Raw genomic sequence first — 18,290 nt, forward strand, 5'->3', positions numbered from 1 at the left:
ATGTCACGAAAATGTATTTGTATAATTCTAGACAATGGTAAAGAATACATTACATAATTCTTTAAAAATGCGTATGTTGTTGTGGGTTACGTCACTCGTGTGGTGACTTTTATTTTGAAATTGCTGAAGCTGTACCCATTTTAGAAAAAAGTAAAAGCTTACCGTTGTAGCAGACTTCACAGAAGCTCTCTAGATTTATCCCCGTTAAATTAATCCACTGGAGTTTTATGAGTGTAAGGGGGAGTCTGCAAAGGAGGAATTGCCTGACGGCGACAATTAAATATGGAAAATTGGATTTAAACTTCACTGAAAGAGTCGGGAAATACATTGTACAGTTTCAAAGGCGCGGTGAATGACTACATGGGAACAGATAAAAGGACGGAGCGCAGATTTATCAGCAGACATCAGCGGCGCTGGAATATACAAATGGATGACGGGCAGCGGCGCTGTCTTTGAGGAATTAAGGCCGAATCTGTTTTTGTTTGTTTTCTTTTGTGCACGCCGCATGATTTTGAAGCTGCGTTTATGTTTTTGGTAAGTTGCTGTCTTCTCCCGTATTTACAATGATATAACGACTACTTGAAATATAACTTTTCCAATTAAAGACATTGTATTGGACGAAAAATCTTTGATGGCTAAAAGTATGGAACATATGATTAAAATGTTTATGGGTTTCTCAGTTAGTCTCTATGTCTTTTTCTAGGATGTTGTCTTATAGGCACATTTAGTTAAAAGTAATAAAAAAATATCTTTATACTTTGTATATTTTATGCAAATTGTCAATGGTTTGACCGTTATTCGGGATGCATTAGCTGAAAACAACACCAGTTTTCACTATTACTGAAAAGCTTTGGGTTCAGAATGTTGTTTCATCAAATAATTGATCACTTAAAGGGATAGTTTACCCAAAAATTAAAATTCTCTCATTATTTACTCACACTCATGCCATCACAGATGTGCAAGACTTTCTTTCTTCTGCAGAACACAAATGAAGATTTTAGAAGAATATCTCAGCTCTGTTGGTCCATACAACGGAAGTCGGCAGGGTCCAAGCTCAAAAAGCATGTAAAGGCATCATAAAAGTAATCATAAGACTTCAGTGGTTAAATCCATGTCTTCTGAAGTGATATAGGAGTGGGTGAGAAACAGAGCAATATTTAAGTCCTTTTATTACTGCAAATCTCCATTTTCAAACAGCCTAAGTGCACTCCTTTTTCCTAAGAGTTCTTCTTTTGTTTTTTTCATATTAACATTCTTCGTTATATCGCCACCTACGGGGCAGGGAGGAGAATTTGAGTAAAAAAGGGCTTAAATATTGATTTGTTGCTTATCTACACATATCATATCTCTTCTGAAGATATATTTTTAACCACTCGAGTCTTATGGATTACTTTTATGCTGTCTATGTGTGATTTTTGGAGCTTAAAAGTTTTGGACCCTAATCACTTGCATTGTACGGACCTACAGAGCTGAAATATTCTTTTACAAATCTTTGTTTGTGTTCAACAGAAGATAGAAAGTCATACACATCTGGGATGGCATGAGGGAGGGTAAACGATGAGATCACTTTTCAAACTATTTTAAAAAATTTATTCCATTATGTAGATGAAGCCCCTATCACTCCAAAAAAAAAAAAAAAAATTTTTTTTTTTTTTTTTTTAAGATTTACATATTTCTTAAAAATAGGCTTTTATTGTGGTAATAGCAATGAGTCAGTGGAGATGTTCTTCAGTTCAAATTAGCTCTACCTGGTGCTCCTGATAGTTTTGTCAATAAAAGGCTTTTCCACTCCATGTACACCATGTTGCATCATATTAGAGGAAGTTTCTTCATACTGTGACCTAACCACTCCCGTGTGATTCACTTCAATGGAATTTTGGAAATAAAAAATTGTTCCAATACATCATATTTGTTCTCCAGGCCTTCTCACTCAGCATATTTGACACCTATGTTGCCATATTACTTATTATAGCATCCTAATCTTTAAATGCTGCAGCTTTTAAGGCGTGACGTGCCCTTTTCTGATCAGCTTGTGGAGGAAGTTGTTGGGATGGCTCCTGGGTCACTAGCCACAATGGCCCCTGCTGGACCCAACATCTCCTGGTTTCCAGAGGCTCCTCTGCTCACTCTAGAGCAGCCCATCTTCCTCATGACGACCACAGCCCAGGCAGTGTCAGGCTTCTTTGTGTGGACAGCACTTCTACTCACCTGCCACCAGGTAACACTCCCCTCATCTCATAAAAAACATGAATTGTGTGAGTCAATTGTGTAATTGTGGTGAGTAAGGTGCTAACTAGACAGAATGTAATTTCTTATTTCTTTCTTTTGCAGTCAGATATGACTTGGACATGTTCTTGACAGATTTTGTGACCAAACCACATTCTCTTTCTGAGAATCTAAACTTAATATTTTTATTTATTTATTTATTTTTTTTTTTTTTGCAGATCTACATGCATCTGCGTTACTACAGCTCTCCCAAGGAGCAGAGGCACATAGTACGCATCCTTTTCATTGTACCCATCTATGCCTTTGACTCCTGGCTCAGCCTTCTCTTCTTTACCAACGACCAGTACTATGTTTACTTTGACACAGTCAGGGATTGTTATGAGGGTAGGTTTTACTTCCAGCTCTCTCTTTGTCTGCAGCTTTAAACATTACACCTTTGTGCCTGTTTAAGAAAAGACTCCTATAACAGTAGTGTGTCACTGCAGTCTGTACTTTCCATCTCTCAGAATCTATGGTCAACTGGGAAATCCAGAAGTGATTGTTGCATAGTAACCATGTTTAGTACGCGTCAGTGGAGAGGACACACAGGAAACCTGCTCATGGATAAACTAATACACCAGATGCACATTTGACACAAGTCTAGTACAGTCAGTGCCATACCATTATTATTCTCATCTGTACTTCTTTAGATGAATGTTAAGAAGTTAATGTTCTGCTGGATGGGGTTATTGGAAAGCTGTTGTCCACCCTGTTTAGATGTTCGGCTGCACTCACTGCTGTCTGCCTTCCAACTCAGCAGCCACGCTGAAGAGCAGCTGTGGCTGCAGGGTGCACTTGCTATATATAGAGCTGCACTTCAACCTGCTCTTCCACAAGCAGAGATTCACACATATACTGCTTGACAGAACAAGGGAAGAGGACAAATTAACACCCACTGGGGATGCTAAGATTATCAGCACAGCTCATTTGCTTCATAAGCTTATTTATTGGTAAGCTTTTAAAGCAAATGAGAGTTCTTTTCTGTAAATGCTCAAGTCACACATTACCATTTCAACCTGTTTTGAATGATTGAGTTATATGAAGTTTTATGTTTGAAAATAAGGGAAACAATGAAACGGACTCTTATGGAGGTTAAAGTTTAACCTAAATAATGGAACATCGAAGCTTTTATGTACTTGTCCATTATAATTTTTTTCAATATAGACCATATGTTTTGTTTTTAATAGTAATATATTAGTAATATAGTAATACATTATTACTCACTGGTATGCATAATTTTTGTGGACTCTTTAATTAGTGTAAATTTAAAACATTGTTCTTTGTGTTATATTACCCTGGCTTATATAAATAAATAATTGAAGTTGGGGGATGGGTTTCAGATGCATTTATATAAATTTTTGAATTCTTTTCTGTTCTAACTGCCATACTCCATCTCTCTTTCTCTTTTTTTATCCTTTTTGGAAAGTCAAAGAAATGCATTAAAGGAATGTTCCAGGTTCAGTACAAGTTAAGCTCAACCGACAGCATTTGTGGCATATATTTTGACTTGTCCCTCCTTTTCTTTACAAAAAAGAAAAAAAATCGAGGTTACAGTGAGGCACTTATAATGGAAGTGAATGGGGGCCAATTTTGAACCGTTAAAATACTGTTTCAAAAGTATAGCCACAAGACATAAAGGATATGTGTGTAAACATGATTTTAGTTTTAGTTTACCTTTTCTGTGTAAAGTTACAGCCAATTTTACAACCTGGTTACCATGACAATGTGATGTCAACAAACCCTAAATGACTGGAAAAATGATGATTTAAACAACTTTACAGCTCTAATAATACACAAGTTTTAATATTAAAGTAAGTGCTTTTATAAAATAATAAGCTTCACATTTCTGTGTTTAAACCCTCCAAAAATTGGCCACATTCACTTTCATTTTAAGTGCCTCACTATAACTTTTTTTTTTTTTGTGGGATTTTTCCCCTTTTTCTCCCAATTTGGAATGCCCAATTCCCAATGCGTTCTAAGTCCTCGTGGTCGCATAGTGATTCGCCTCAGTCCGGGTGGCGGAGGACGAATCCCAGTTGCCTCCGCGTCTGAGACCGTCAATCCGCGCATCTTATCACGTGGCTTGTTGAGACATAGCGCGTGTGGAGGCTTCACGCCATCCATCGCAGCAACCACGCTCAATTCACCACGCGCCCCACCGAGAACGAACCACATTATAGCGATCACGAGGAGGTTACCCCATGTGACTCTACCCTCTCTAGCAACCGGGCCAGTTTGGTTGCTTAGGAGACCTGGCTGGAGTCACTCAGCACGCCCTGGGATTCGAACTAGCGAACTCCAGGGGTGGTAGCCAGCGTATTTTACCACTGAGCTACCCAGGCCCCCCCCCCCCCTTTTTTTTTTTTTTTTTTTTTTTTTTTAAGAAAAGGAGGGACGAGTCAAAATACATTTTTGTGCTAATCAATGTTATGCCTAAAATGCTGTCGATTGAGCTCAACTTGTTTTGAACTCGGAACATTTCCTTTAAGTGGATTTTTTTCTACGCAAAAATAATATTTGCTGTGGTCTCCCATTTTCCGCTATGGAAGTTTACCCTGCTATAGTTTACTTCCATGTTCCAAACCTGGAAATATGAAAAGTGTTCATTATATTTAGACAGTTTACAGTAGCCGGCCAGAGGCTGGTAATGTCCTGGAATCTTAAAGGATGAAGCATGCTGCTATGCAGTTCAGTCTTCTTTTTTTTTTTGTAGCATGGGCCGACAATCATGAGGGACATTTTGGTGTGCACCACTGTGCTATTGTTAAAACACTTTTGTTGGTGTTTGGTGAAGCACTGATGAAGGGATTTAGGCAGGAAGGTCTGCTCTGCTTGACTGTATGTGCCACAGTATGATATTAAACTGCCTTTTATTATTTCATGCACAACAGACATTACTAAAAATAAAAGAAGTTATTTGTTACATTGAATAGTACACTAAATCCAAGCTTAAACAGACTCAAAGTTAATTAACAGACTTGATTCTAGCCATTAAGGATCTTGTACAGCCTGTTTTTATTTTTTTATTTGAAATGAGATTTGCCTCTGTCCATCTTTGAAGTATTTCAGTGAGAGAGTTAGATACATGACAAATGCGGATTGTGTTTTTGTTCTTTTGTCTTTAATGGAGATGCCTACCCCTTTGTCTTGTTTTTTGCAGCATTTGTGATCTATAATTTCTTGAGCCTCTGTTATGAATACCTTGGAGGTGAGAGTGCTATCATGGCTGAGATCAGAGGAAAACCAATTGAGTGAGTTTTTATTTATTTATTTATTTATTTATTTTTTTCCATTATTATGAACGAATGCCTCAGAATCAGTTGTTCTTACTAATGTTAAATGTGAATGCAGATGTATTTTTGCAGCTTCAAATTGAGTGATTCCTTCATTTGAAACCTGTCTTCTTATGATGCAGGTCCAGCTGTATATATGGAACATGCTGTCTGTGGGGCAAGACCTACTCTATCAGCTTCCTTAGATTCTGCAAACAGGTGTGCCTTCTGAACTCATTGTAGTCATTTGTCTTTAGACTACCCTGTGTAGAATCTATTTTTACAGATTTTTTAATCAATTGTTTCTTTGTTTCACAGGCCACTTTACAATTCTGTGTTGTAAAACCTCTGATGGCAATGATCACAGTCATCCTGCAGGCCTTTGGGAAATATCGGGATGGGGATTTCAAGTATGTGCTTCTCATGCAGTGTCTGATGTGTAGCTGACAGTTTTATGTAAAACTCAAGGAGATGGGTATTAAATAAAAGTTTTGATTTGCTTTGTTTTTGACCTTACAGTGTTGCTAGTGGTTACCTTTATGCGACCATCATTTATAACATCTCTGTCAGCCTGTCCCTCTACGCCCTCTTCCTGTTCTACTTCGCTACCCGAGACCTCCTCAGCCCGTACAGGCCCATGCTCAAGTTCTTCATGGTCAAATCTGTCATCTTCCTCTCCTTCTGGCAAGGTGAGCAGATGTCTCACTCTAAGGAACTTCCTTTTTTAGTAGTGATGCTGAAGGGCACTGGGTTGTCTAAATGATAAGTCGATCTTAATAAAGCCCTGAATAATTAAGGTCCAGCTAGACATAACACAAAAGCTTAGATCATAATTCAGGGATATTTGTCATACAAAAGACAGCAATACTGCAGTTATTGTTGGCTTTTTTATGACAAATTGTTTGTGATGTTCCTCATTTTGTAATTCCAACTTGTACAAATGTAAATAAATTAAATTGACACTCCATCTTAAAAATACAATGCGACACCACACCCAATGATGTCCAGCTGCATGTATACTAGGAGTGTAACAGTTCTCTGTAAAAAAAACAAACCATATGGTTCACCACCCACGGTTCGGGAAGCATTGGCACTGCGGTCAGTTCACCAAGTTTAATGACATCTCTGGAGCACAAGTTTTGGTCAAGAAAACAAAGCGTCAAACAGACACACAGTTAAAACCTGTAGGATCTGTAGATAGACGCTCCGCCTGTGTTTCACATGGGTCAACTTGATAATATAACGTTTCTGCATGCGTTGTAACGAACCATTGAAAGAGAAGCCCCCTACGTTTTTTCTTTCTGGGAACATTTTCTTTTTGCAGTCAATTACAACAGCGATGGTAAAAGATGTTTAAAAAAACAGGCACTGTTTGCAGACATCACTCGACACGAGTGCTGTATACTGGTAATATATGTCAGTAATGCGCGAGGGTTTAAAATGTGCACGCAAGTTCTTCCTGTTTCCTCACGCAGCTGTAATCTATCGCGAGCATCAATAATGCGCTTTGATTAATGCCATTAAGATGCTGTTATAGCAGTACATTGATACATGATTAATCTTTTACACCGACATCACCCAGGGAAAGAGCCACAGGTGGGCTAAAACTGCACACACTCCCTTCCATTTTTAAGCAGGTATGCAGTGCTTATTCGGACAGACATGAAACAATAACTAAAGCGCTTGGGGTGTTCATGTGTGTTTTCCACGTATTATTAAAATACTCGAGCAGCATTATCAAAACATCCCTTCTCGTATGCATTTTAAAAGCAAGGTTATTCCTTTTATAGTGATGTACAGCTTCCGAATATTGAATATATGTTGAGATGAATTTGAAGTGTACTTTATGTTGATGCATGTAGCGTATTAGTGCAGGCATTAAGTTAAAATGTTGATTTAGTAATTAAAGAAAATTTGTTTTTTTAGTTAAGGACCCTGACGAAAATTAACCATGGTTTTACTCTAGTAACGTTGTAGTAACCATGACTGCTTTCACCATGGCTCCCTTACGAAAGAGAATGGTTATGCCCAACTACCCCCTGTGGAGGAGGCGGTAGCGGCACACCTCTGCCCAGCGAGTAACAGGGCGTGGAAATCATGGCCCATACATTCTTCCAAGCCGTGTCGACAAACGTCCGCACTGGCTGGAAAAGCTTACTCAGCGGTAGGACAAGCTGGATCAGCAATCCACACAATGGCGGTGCGCCAGATATTTCAAGCCAAGCTCCTCAAGCAAATGGACAAGCAAGGCTTCGATCCAGAGACATTCAAAGAGCTCCGCATTCAGTCATGAACATCATTTTACAGGCCAGAGCACCATCCACGTGACGTCTCTATGCGCTAAAATGGAATGTGTTCACTGATTGGTGTCTCTCACATGGCAAAGACCCAGTAAACTGCCCCATACATGAAATTCTCATATTTCTTCAAGAGCGATTAGACGCAGGACTCACTCTGTCAACGCTCAGTGTATGTGATGACTATATCTGCGTATCACGCACATGAAGCCGGCGCCACTATATGCAAGCATGATTTAATCATAAAGTTCCTTAAAGGAGCAAGATGATTAAACCCATCTCGGCTGGCTACAGTCCCGACTTGGGACTTAACTTTAGTCCTAAAAGCTCTCGTAGAGCCCCTTCGAGCTTTGGACTCTTTTGATTTGCCCATGCTCTCCAATAAGACCGCACTACTACTGGCTCTGGCCTCAGTAAAACTGGTCGGAGACCTGCATGCACTATCAATCGACAATTCATGTCTGGAGTTTGGCCCTGGTCTTTCAAAAGCCACTGTCAAACCCAGAAAAGGCTATGTAACTAAGGTCCTAACCACGCCCTTCAGAGCACAGGTGGTTCACCTTCAGGCCTTGTTCCCTCCTCCATTAATTCGGATGAGGAATAGTCATTGCATTTGGTATGCCCTGTGCGGGCGCTACATGCATACGTTGAGCGTACCTGCCGGTTCAGACTGTCTGATCAGCTGTTTGTATGCTATGGAGGATACACGAAAGGTATGTCTATCTCCAAGCAAAGACTTTCTCACTGGATTGTCGATGCAATTGCCTTGGCTTATGAGTCGCAGGGTAAGACTTGCCCAACTGGTGTTAAAGCATACTCAACTAGAGGCATGGCCTCCTCATGGGCATGGACGAATAGTGTGCCCTTACAAGACATATGTTTTGCAGCAGGATGGTCTTCTCAAAACACATTCGCAAGGTTTTACAACCTAGACGTTACATTTCTCTCTTCATAAGTCCTCTCTGTTTAGAGCGCTTGCTATTTCATTGGCCAAATATATACTTATGCTCCTCCATTTAAGGACCAGCTCCCCATCTTTTTACACAACCGCCTGAATTCAGGCTGTTGTAATTTACTATAAGTCACAAGCACTTACATTATAAATAACTCCCTTCCCGACTGGGTTCGTGAAGGAGTTAATACATACTATGTGACTATAGTTCATATATTCATTCTGAGTGCTCCCCTCCTAGCCCAACACGAGGATCACTCACTGCTGCATACTCATGTCGGTCGCCATCCCACAAGACTGCGGCATCATGTTTCCTTTCTGGGAGGTTATGTCATGTAGTGCGGCGTGATGGGATTCTGTTCCCCATATGCGTTAATCAACGCAATGTCAAGTGTACTGAGTAGTAAGGAAACTTCTCGGTTATGTACGTAAACTCGGTTCCCTGAGACGAAGGGAACGAGACATTGCGAATGCTAGCCGCACAACAGGACTCAGAGTTCTTGAGGTACGAGCGATGCGCTCCTTGTTCTCAATCAGAAATTCTGAGGAAATGGTGTTTGCGCACCTGCTTTTATAGCGGACAGCTTCGCGCCAAAACAGGCGGGGCTCAAACACCATAGCCAATATTAGAATATTGCCGTTATTGTAGAGAGGTTTCAACTAGGTCGTGTAAGAAGGCACTCCCCATATGTGTTAATCAACGCAACGTCTCGTTACCTTACGTATGTAACCGAGACGTTTTCTGAGCAGAAATCATTGTTTTGATACAATTAACCATGGTTTTATCACAGTAATACTGTAATATCTAAATAGTAACCATGATTTGACTATATATTGTAACCATGACAGTAACCATGTTTGTATTGTGGTTACTATGATTTTACTACAAATGCCATGGTTAAACTATGCTTACTGTTGTAAAACCGTGATTGTTATTTAAGGGCAAACCTGTTGAAGTGTTTACCAAATTGGATTTTCCAGTAATATTTGTTTCTGAACAAAGCAAATACCGTACCGAAACCGTGACCCTAAAACCGTGATACAAACCAAACCATGAGAAATTTTAACCGTTACACCCGTTTAACCGTTATGTATACCTAGACCAACATTTAAAAAAACATGGAAAAACATGGAATGCACAGATCGAATGACAGATTCATCAAATATCATCAGACCATCCTGCCCATCCCAAATGCATGTATTCAAGTGTATTTTAATGTATGTACAGGTATTAATAAACTGCTCATGTGATCTTGTTGATCTTGTTAGGCATGCTGCTGGCCATTCTGGAGAAGTGTGGTGCAATTCCTCAGATCAGCTCTCCTGAGGTTTCTGTTGGCGAGGGAACTGTTGCAGCCGGCTACCAGAACTTCATCATTTGCATTGAGATGTTCTTTGCCGCCTTGGCTCTGCGACATGCATTCACATACAAAGTCTACATGGACAAGAGACTGGATTCCCTTGGTGAGATTTTGACAGCAGTTGTACATGAACAAATGCTGTATTTTTATTTTATTTTTTTTACATCCGAGTAAAACGGGGAAATTCACTAAGAATGAATTGCACCGGTTATTTGCATGCACTGGTTTTGCACGATTCACTAAAGAATCTATTCAGACCACCGCCATCTGTCACACTCTGCCGGGACTGTTCAGCACTACTGTGATCCAGACACCTGAATCATGTCTTTAACATGCTGAAAGTATGCTTGGCGCGCATATGGATATATGCTAAGTTATAACATTCTTCTCCTTAATTTGAAAAATGACAACTGCAATGATCAGTAGAAAATCTACACAAACATCTTTTTAAATAAAATTAATTTTACTGCCTGCTTTCTCATGTGGTAATAGCATGATGTAAATTGCACCGGGCATTTTTTATGAATGAAGCACAAACTATAATCAGGTTAATTTACACAGAATGGAGGTGTATTTGCTTGGAAAGGAATGACAATGATTAAGTGCTCAAGACGCAGCCTTATTTCAGAGCTGGTTTCACCTGCTTAAACTGTATTGCAGGTGGTAAGTAAATAAGATGCAGGTTTTTGATCTGAAATACCTTGCGCAAAAGTGGCACAACTGTTTGTGAATTTGCCCTTATTATTTAAAATAAGCTTAAACAAATTGTTCACATGCCAGCATGTTTTAATGAAATTGAAGTGTCATTTAAATTTTCAGAACAATCTTTCTCTCTTAACATTTTGTCACAATAATGGCTGACTTTCTCTTTTCCTGTTCTGCTTTTATTCTGTAAATCATCATTCATTAATTTTTGTCTGTTCTGTTCTTTCAATGCATTATAAAAAAATTCTTGGTGTCATGTTAATTTAATTCATATTCCTTTCATTGGTTTCTTATTTGGTCCCATGCATTACACCCACCCCTTTTTGCCCTTCCTCTATTCTTTATCTGTTTATCCTTTTCATGCTGCCCTTTAAAGGCCCTGTTCCTACATATGGACAGAACGGTAGGCTACAGTTTCTGATCTTATTGTGCTCTCTAAGAGTCTTTCTCTGAAATGTTGCAACTAAACATCGCTTTCATATGTTTCTAAAACATTTGCCTTCATCTGCCTCTTAATTAAATTCCCCCTCCTTCTCTAGGTCATTGTGCCCCCATGAAGAGCATCTCCAGCAGCTTGAAGGAAACCATGAACCCTGGAGACATGGTTCAGGATGCCATCCACAACTTCTCCCCAGCGTACCAACAGTACACACAGCAGTCCACCCTGGAGCAGGGAGTCACTGCACCACCAATCTCTCGCAATCACAGCTCCGTGAGCTCCCGGGACAATGAGAAAACCCTACTGCTTAGCTCTGATGATGAGTTTTAATGTACTCCTCTTCTAAACACTTTGTCCTAAGTAAAGGTACACAGTAAGGGACCGTTTATTTCTGTGCTAGTTTAATTGTTATGTTAACACAGGGACAAGTTATTAAATGACCATCTAAAGCAAGTAGTTTATGGATCCTAGTGTGTCCTAGTACGTTAGAATATGGAAATTAAGCTGCTTATGCTTAGTAGTAACATGTCAAAACAGACTTAAATTAAACTATTTTGCTGCGCTTTGTATGATAAAGTTTATACAAAGAGTTAAATAATAATACTCTCATCTATACTTTGAATTTTTAGCCAAAACATCCTATGTGGTCTGACATGTTCAGCATTTGAATTGTATTTTTTTATGCTTTTAGTTTTACATAGGGGGTGCTTGAACATCCCAGCATATTTATAAAGAGCAATGTATTTGAGGCCCCCTGTTCAACAGGAATTTGGCCAAGTTGCTTTCCTCTGTTTATGATTTAAAAGTTTTTGCATTTCAACAGTGTTTATAGCTTCCCCAGTGATTTAAAGGGTGACTGTGGTTGTGAATAAGAGAGTGTAGTGATGGAAAGGGTGTGCCAGCTGTTTGTAACATGCTGCTGTCTTTTTGACCAACGAATCAAGGGACAGTGCAGGAGTGGTGGGTAGCCGAGGAGAAGTTGATGGTCCATGATAAGATTACAGATTAAGAGAAAGCTGCTCTAGGCTTGGATAGGAGTGAGCAGTGTTCAGATGTCTGGATTATAAGGCTGTAATTGGGGCATTACTTGTCTGGTGCAGATTAGCACATGCTTTCATCAAAGTGTGGCCGCCCTAGACCACTGCAGTAAAGCCACTATCTAGCTTAGCTGAGCGGTTTAAAACATTTCTTTTGGTTATGCTCCTGGAGTATGGTATTTTTGGCTTCTCTCTTCCTCTAGCTTTTCACAGAGAACATCTCTTCAACAGAATTGCATTGTAGCACAGTCAAATGCCATTTGGTTTTATCTGTGTCAATCAAAAATATGATTTGCAATGTCTGAAAGCTGCTTAAAAATGGGCACCATTTCTAGATATCCCACTAGAGGGAGGCACATCTCAAAGTTCACTTACATTCACTTATTCCTTATCTTTATGGGATATGCCTATTACCACTGACCCTTTGAGAGCAACACCAAAGTCTCTCCCATTGTTCAGAAGCATTCACCGTCACACTTTAACTCTTCAGATAGCACTAAGCCCTCAATAAGAAAGCTTGATGCTTGTGGGTTGTTAGATAACATTTCTGGAGTTACATATTAACTGCCTACCTATTCTTTTATTGGAACAATATATAGGCCAGTATAAAACAAAGCAGCTGGAACAAAGTACGAGTAAGTATGGTACCTGCTTATAAAGTGCTAGCGGTTTGCAGTGCATTCTTTATACAGGGAGGATGACTTTTAATATAGACATTATTGTAATTTGAACTAAGCATTTTTGTATATGTAGTGGAAATCAAAATATCCTAGTATACGCTGGCAAGCTATCTCGATATTGTGTGACATTTATTCAGAGAGTTACGCTTAAAGTGATTTGAAATAGTCATTTAAAAGACAGGAAATGCTGTTACACTTGAAATAAAATATTTTGTGGAAACTTATTTTGAAGCAACACTAAGACGTTGAAACATTTGTACCGTCATGTTATTTTAAAACGAGCATTATGAATTACTATGTCAAAGATTGTGCTTCTATTTTTTCCCTTTTATGCTCTGACAAATACCTAGGAAACAATAAAGAATTTTGACTGTATATGTTTGTGTGATTGTAAACTCAATGAACACACATAATTCTATGTACAATATATACAACATTTATTTCAATTAAATGATATAAAATAGACACTGAATTTATCATAGAAAAATACAGATAATAAATACAAACGTCACTTTTTTGTGCTTAGCCCTCTTACAAAACAATTAGCACATTTGAATGCAGAAGCGTGGGCATGGGCATTATATATTCAAAGTTTAAATGATGCTCAGTATGGACGATGATATAACTAAAAACATTTAATTACAAATGTATCAGATGTCAACATGTTTAAAATGATTGATTTTTACCTGATCATACAGTATAACCCCCATCTACTGGAGTACACCAGGCTTGTAGTCGGCAAGAACCTTCTCGATGACTACGGGTTAATGTGACGTGATATTTCTCATTTTTGTGTCTTTCACTTTCCCTCTGTCACTTTCTAATCCTCCTTTTTTTCCCCATGTGAGCCCATATAAATGCTCACTTCTCCTCATGGCTTCTCTCTTCCTCTGTCCTCTATTTTCACATCTTTCTCAGATTTCCCTTCCGCTCCCTCCTAATGGTATATTTTTTTTTATATTCCAACGATCCAAAATAATTTGATATGTTTTTAATCATAAATAGCAAATAATATATATGGTCTTGGTTTTAAATACAAAAATACCACTACAAACAAGCTGCTCTAATATTAGTACAAATATGACCCTCACACAAACTGAATCATCTTACAAGTAATGGGGCCATATACCTTACCATTACCACACTACTCATTACAACAAGTAAACATTACAAAAAATACTCATGTCAAACCCATTACAATAATCAAGAGAATGATTCCACACTAGTAGTATTTAGACCAATCACAGAACAAATTACCTGTCTCGAAAACAAATAAAATAGCTTTCATGTCTGTTGTAGAACATTTGTCTTTTATACAAACATTAAAATATATAAATGGCATGTATCAATAGATCTGCTCTGACTTAACATTCTATAGGCCCATGAATAATTAATACCAAGGAGATATTCCAGCAAAACTAACCAGCTTCTGAAATGTTTGTGGTCACACATGAGTCAAGCTCACACATCTAGTGAAGACAACTGTGTTGTTAGGACTGTTTGCAACGTGGATGGCCTCTCAGAAAGCACAGTAATATCAACATGGGCATATTAGCAATAGCTTAATGCAGACACATACACTTGTCATTATATTGAGGCCAGCACAACAGTACTGAGATTATTCGTGGACGTTTTAAGACTGTATATACAGTCTGTGTGTGTGTGTGTATACTGAAGTATTTAGATGTAACTGTTTCCCAACTGGTATGTGTTTTTGCTCCTGTAAATATGAGTATAAATATTAATAGGTGTATGCATCTTAACAAGCATGGTCCTGTCTGTCTGTGCAGTCATAATGTGTACCTATGTGTCTGCATATCCATGAGTGTGGTGCCCCTATGATGCTCCTTGATCTCTAGGTGTGTGCACCTGTTGGGGTGTCTTCACTATGGTGATGACAGAGGCTGTGTTGAGGCGGGGTGTGGTGGCCAGTAGACTGCCTCCTCCAGATTCCAAACCTCGTGCGAAGCGCTGCAGGGCTGCAAGACGGGCACCCAGCCCTTCCAACTCACGCCGCATGCCTGCGTTCTCTGCCCCCAGCCGCTCCACCTCCCGCTGCAACTCCTTCTTCTGCTGCTCCAGGGCCTCACGCTGGGACACACGCTTCACCCGGCAGCTCGCTGCATAGCCACGATTCTTCAGCGTCCGTCGCCTCTGCTTCAGCTTCTGCACCTCATCCCTTGACAAACCACGTAAGTGCAGGTTCAGCTCGCGCACTGACAGAGACATGAGCTCACTGTCGCTCAGGACTGGGACGTTCTCCCCACATTCCCTTTTCACCTGAAAGCATGGGACAGTTGTATTCACAGTGTGACACTTGAATAAATTTCACCTAAAATTCTAAAATCATATACTCACTCTCATGTTGTTCCAAACTTGTATGAGTTTCTTTCTTCCATGGAACACAAAAGGAGATGTTAGGCTGAATGACAATCTCAGTCACCATTCACTTTCATTGTATGGAAAAAAGATGCAGTGAAAGTGAATGGTGACTGAGACTTACATTCTACTTAACATCTCCTGTGTTCCAGGGGGAAAAGTCACACAGGTTTTCATTTTTGGGTAAACTTTCCTTTAAAAACTTAAAGCAAAATAAAATAGACTTTATGTAATTGTGGGTTGGGCACTACATTTCAAGTAAATGCCACTGCATATAAAAAAATACATCATGTGTTTTTAAGAATACTGTTTTATGGCAAAATGAATAAAAGTGTAGTCAGTAAAAGTATCTTTACCTTGAGGGCTTTACTTGCTCTGCTGTCTGAGGTCATTGTCTAGTATGTATCCCTAAATGTATCCCTGTAACCTGTGAATATCAAATAATCAGATCAAAATCAGGTAAGTTTACATATGGTCAGACCAGAACCCTTCTAATAGGGGATGCTACAAGCCTAGCCTAAAATAGCATAACGCGGTGCTCCTATAGACATTCTATGGGTGGTACAATGGCGAGGAGACAAGAGACTGTTCTTTATGAATGAATGTCTATGAAGGAGATGCCTCAGTGTGCTGGAGAAACTGCTTTTGTGAGGAATGAATACATCACTTAATGAATTTACTTCCTTTCGGATAATCTTCAACATGTTTTATACTAAACAATATGAACTATGTGTGGAGTTTACAACGATAAATTGCTATTTTATAAGAGAAGTCACGGACGATTTTGTGACAGGTAGATGTCACTTTACGGCTCTCACCACTCATTTATATGGTATCAGCAAATGGTGACTCAATGTCGTAACATGCTAGTGACCGTAATGCTCTCTCCTATTGTAGAGCCGCGGAGGTTGTCATCTTCATATATATATATATATATATATATATATATATATATATATATATATATATATATATATATATATATATATATATAAATCTCTCTGGTAAGACGGTGAACACTATATTTTTTTTTAAGGAATATTACAGGCTCAATACAAGTTAAGTTTAACCAACAGCATTTGTGGCATAATGTTTGCCACAAAAATTTCGACTTGTCCCTCCTTTTTAAAACAGCAAAAATTGCAGTTACATTGAGGCACTTACAATGGAAGTGAATGGGGGCCAATCAGTAAACATTAAAATACTCACTATTTCAAAAGTATAGCCACAAGAGTTAAACAATATGCGTGTTAGCATGATTTTAATGTGATAAAATTGCTTACAAGCCTTTCCAGTGTAAAGTTTTCTCCAATTTTACAACTTTGTTGCCATGATGACCCAGCAATCTGTAAACGATGATTTAAACAACTTTGCAGCTCAAATAATACACAAGTTTTCACAGAAAAATTAACAAAAGTGCTTTTATAAAATTATAAGCTTCCTATATCTGCATTTAAAGCCTCAAAAACTTGGCCCCCATTCACTTCCATTGTAAGTGCCTCACAGTAGAGTTGATTTTTCCTTTTTTTTCTTTTTTAGGGAGCGACAAATCGAAATACATTTTGTGGTAATCAACATTATGCCACAAATGCTGTCGATTTAGCATAACTTGTATTAAACCTGGAATATTGCTTTAATTGCTTATTTCACATGGACTTCCAATTCTTATTTCCATTTTCTGAATCTAGGTTTCCCGTATCCTAACGGCAACACTTTATTATTATTATTATTATTCTTTTGTACAGTAAATCATGACTGGTCAAAGTCCAGATGGTGAACTACACGCCGTTGACCATGAGTTTCCCGTCATGTGTGGGAAGAGCGCCTATCATCCGCGAGCTGCCTGAAATAACCGACCACGAGCATGAACACGAGTCACAGTGATTCAGCACAAGTCCTCCATTCCTGTCTCACAGCAGCTCCTTACTTTCGTTTCACTTTTCCTGTTTTAAATCATTTATAAAGTTCCCAGTTACTCAAAAACAAATACTCGCACTCATATTTGATTATATCATATAAAACCTAAATAAACGATTTAGCGTACAACAACAATAGTTATTTAATTAACGACAATTTAAGAAAATATTATTTTAATACGCGATAAAATATATAATTATAATAGGGTACAACTATGTACGAATTCGTTAATTACATAAATTATAACAAGATCAAACCAGAACCTCGCTGACTAGCAATTTCTCATCGAAAACAACATACGCGTTTACACGTTTCGCGTAATTTAGGGCAAGAATATATGAACGAGGCAATAAAAACGAATTTCTTTGAATATTTCTAAAAATAAATAAATTTAAAAAAATAATCAAAATACATTTGCGATCCGAGTCTGAATCGACAACATCTCAGCAGCTATTTCCTTATTACGCGTTAGCTCGCTGCTAATACTCACGTCGTGATAAAAACACACGCCATATTCGCTCATGTTGACTCGTACTATTGAAATATATATATACTCATATGTAAATGAACGCTTACTACACAAAAAATATCTAAATCATAACAGTATTAATAGCGGGTTGTATCAGCAAACACTGTATGCACTACAGCAGGTTCGCTAACACCCCTCTGTTTCCTTAGCGTAAACAAATGTCGAAAGGAGAAAAACAGAAAATCTTGCCTGGTGTGGATTTCTCTTCTTTTTCGCCTTATTTCACACGTCGCCGATTACCGAACAGGCCTCGATTCTCACCGCTTCTCCGGTATTTCAACAGACCTACGTTGTCGCAGTACGGCTCGTGTTTAGACGACAGAGCAAAACGCCTTTTTCCCGGAATCACTCCACCATCAGCAGGCTGGATGCTTTCATTCATAAAAAACACACACGATGACTCAAGGCTTTAAGAATGAGGGCGGAACCATTTGCACACGCACAGAAATATCTGTCA

At 38.7% G+C, this 18,290-nt stretch overlaps 2 protein-coding genes across 4 annotated transcripts; one reads left to right on the forward strand and one right to left on the reverse strand.

The window, feature by feature from the left end:
• The first annotated feature begins 143 nt into the window (after positions 1-143).
• LOC127426916 (transmembrane protein 184B-like) lies at positions 144-13,383 on the forward strand. Of its 3 annotated transcripts, none has more exons than XM_051674054.1 (10): positions 144-534; positions 1,997-2,218; positions 2,445-2,610; positions 5,426-5,516; positions 5,681-5,756; positions 5,856-5,947; positions 6,057-6,226; positions 10,056-10,250; positions 11,229-11,255; positions 11,392-13,383. In XM_051674054.1, exons 1-10 carry the CDS (start codon positions 526-528, stop codon positions 11,619-11,621), a joined length of 1,278 nt encoding a protein of 425 aa, XP_051530014.1. In that variant the 5' UTR covers positions 144-525; the 3' UTR covers positions 11,622-13,383. The 3 variants fall into 3 exon arrangements, with proteins under 3 accessions (XP_051530014.1, XP_051530016.1, XP_051530015.1); XM_051674056.1 differs by having other exon boundaries at positions 2,030-2,218; XM_051674055.1 differs by lacking the exon at positions 11,229-11,255.
• Positions 13,384-13,421: 38 nt separating this feature from the next.
• LOC127426918 (transcription factor MafF-like) lies at positions 13,422-18,197 on the reverse strand. The gene is made up of 3 exons (XM_051674058.1): positions 18,023-18,197; positions 15,744-15,814; positions 13,422-15,288 (listed from the first exon to the last, which is right to left on the reverse strand). The coding sequence occupies exons 2-3, from the start codon at positions 15,777-15,779 to the stop codon at positions 14,845-14,847; spliced, it is 480 nt and encodes a 159-aa protein (XP_051530018.1). The 5' UTR covers positions 15,780-15,814; positions 18,023-18,197; the 3' UTR covers positions 13,422-14,844.
• Positions 18,198-18,290: the final 93 nt, after the last annotated feature.

This window comes from Myxocyprinus asiaticus, chromosome 36, assembly GCF_019703515.2.
Source record: "Myxocyprinus asiaticus isolate MX2 ecotype Aquarium Trade chromosome 36, UBuf_Myxa_2, whole genome shotgun sequence".
NCBI lineage: Eukaryota > Metazoa > Chordata > Actinopteri > Cypriniformes > Catostomidae > Myxocyprinus > Myxocyprinus asiaticus.

Bases quoted from the DNA above. Each gene is read 5' to 3' on its own strand.
- LOC127426918 (XM_051674058.1), bottom strand. From the start codon at position 15,779: ATGACCTCAGACAGCAGAGCAAGTAAAGCCCTCAAG. The intron at 15,289-15,743 runs GTAAAGATACTT...CCATGCTTTCAG, and splicing joins GAGCAAGTAAAGCCCTCAAG to GTGAAAAGGGAATGTGGGGA.
- LOC127426916 (XM_051674054.1), top strand. The intron at 2,219-2,444 runs GTAACACTCCCC...TTTTTTTTGCAG, and splicing joins TTCTACTCACCTGCCACCAG to ATCTACATGCATCTGCGTTA. The intron at 10,251-11,228 runs GTGAGATTTTGA...TGCCCTTTAAAG, and splicing joins CAAGAGACTGGATTCCCTTG to GCCCTGTTCCTACATATGGA.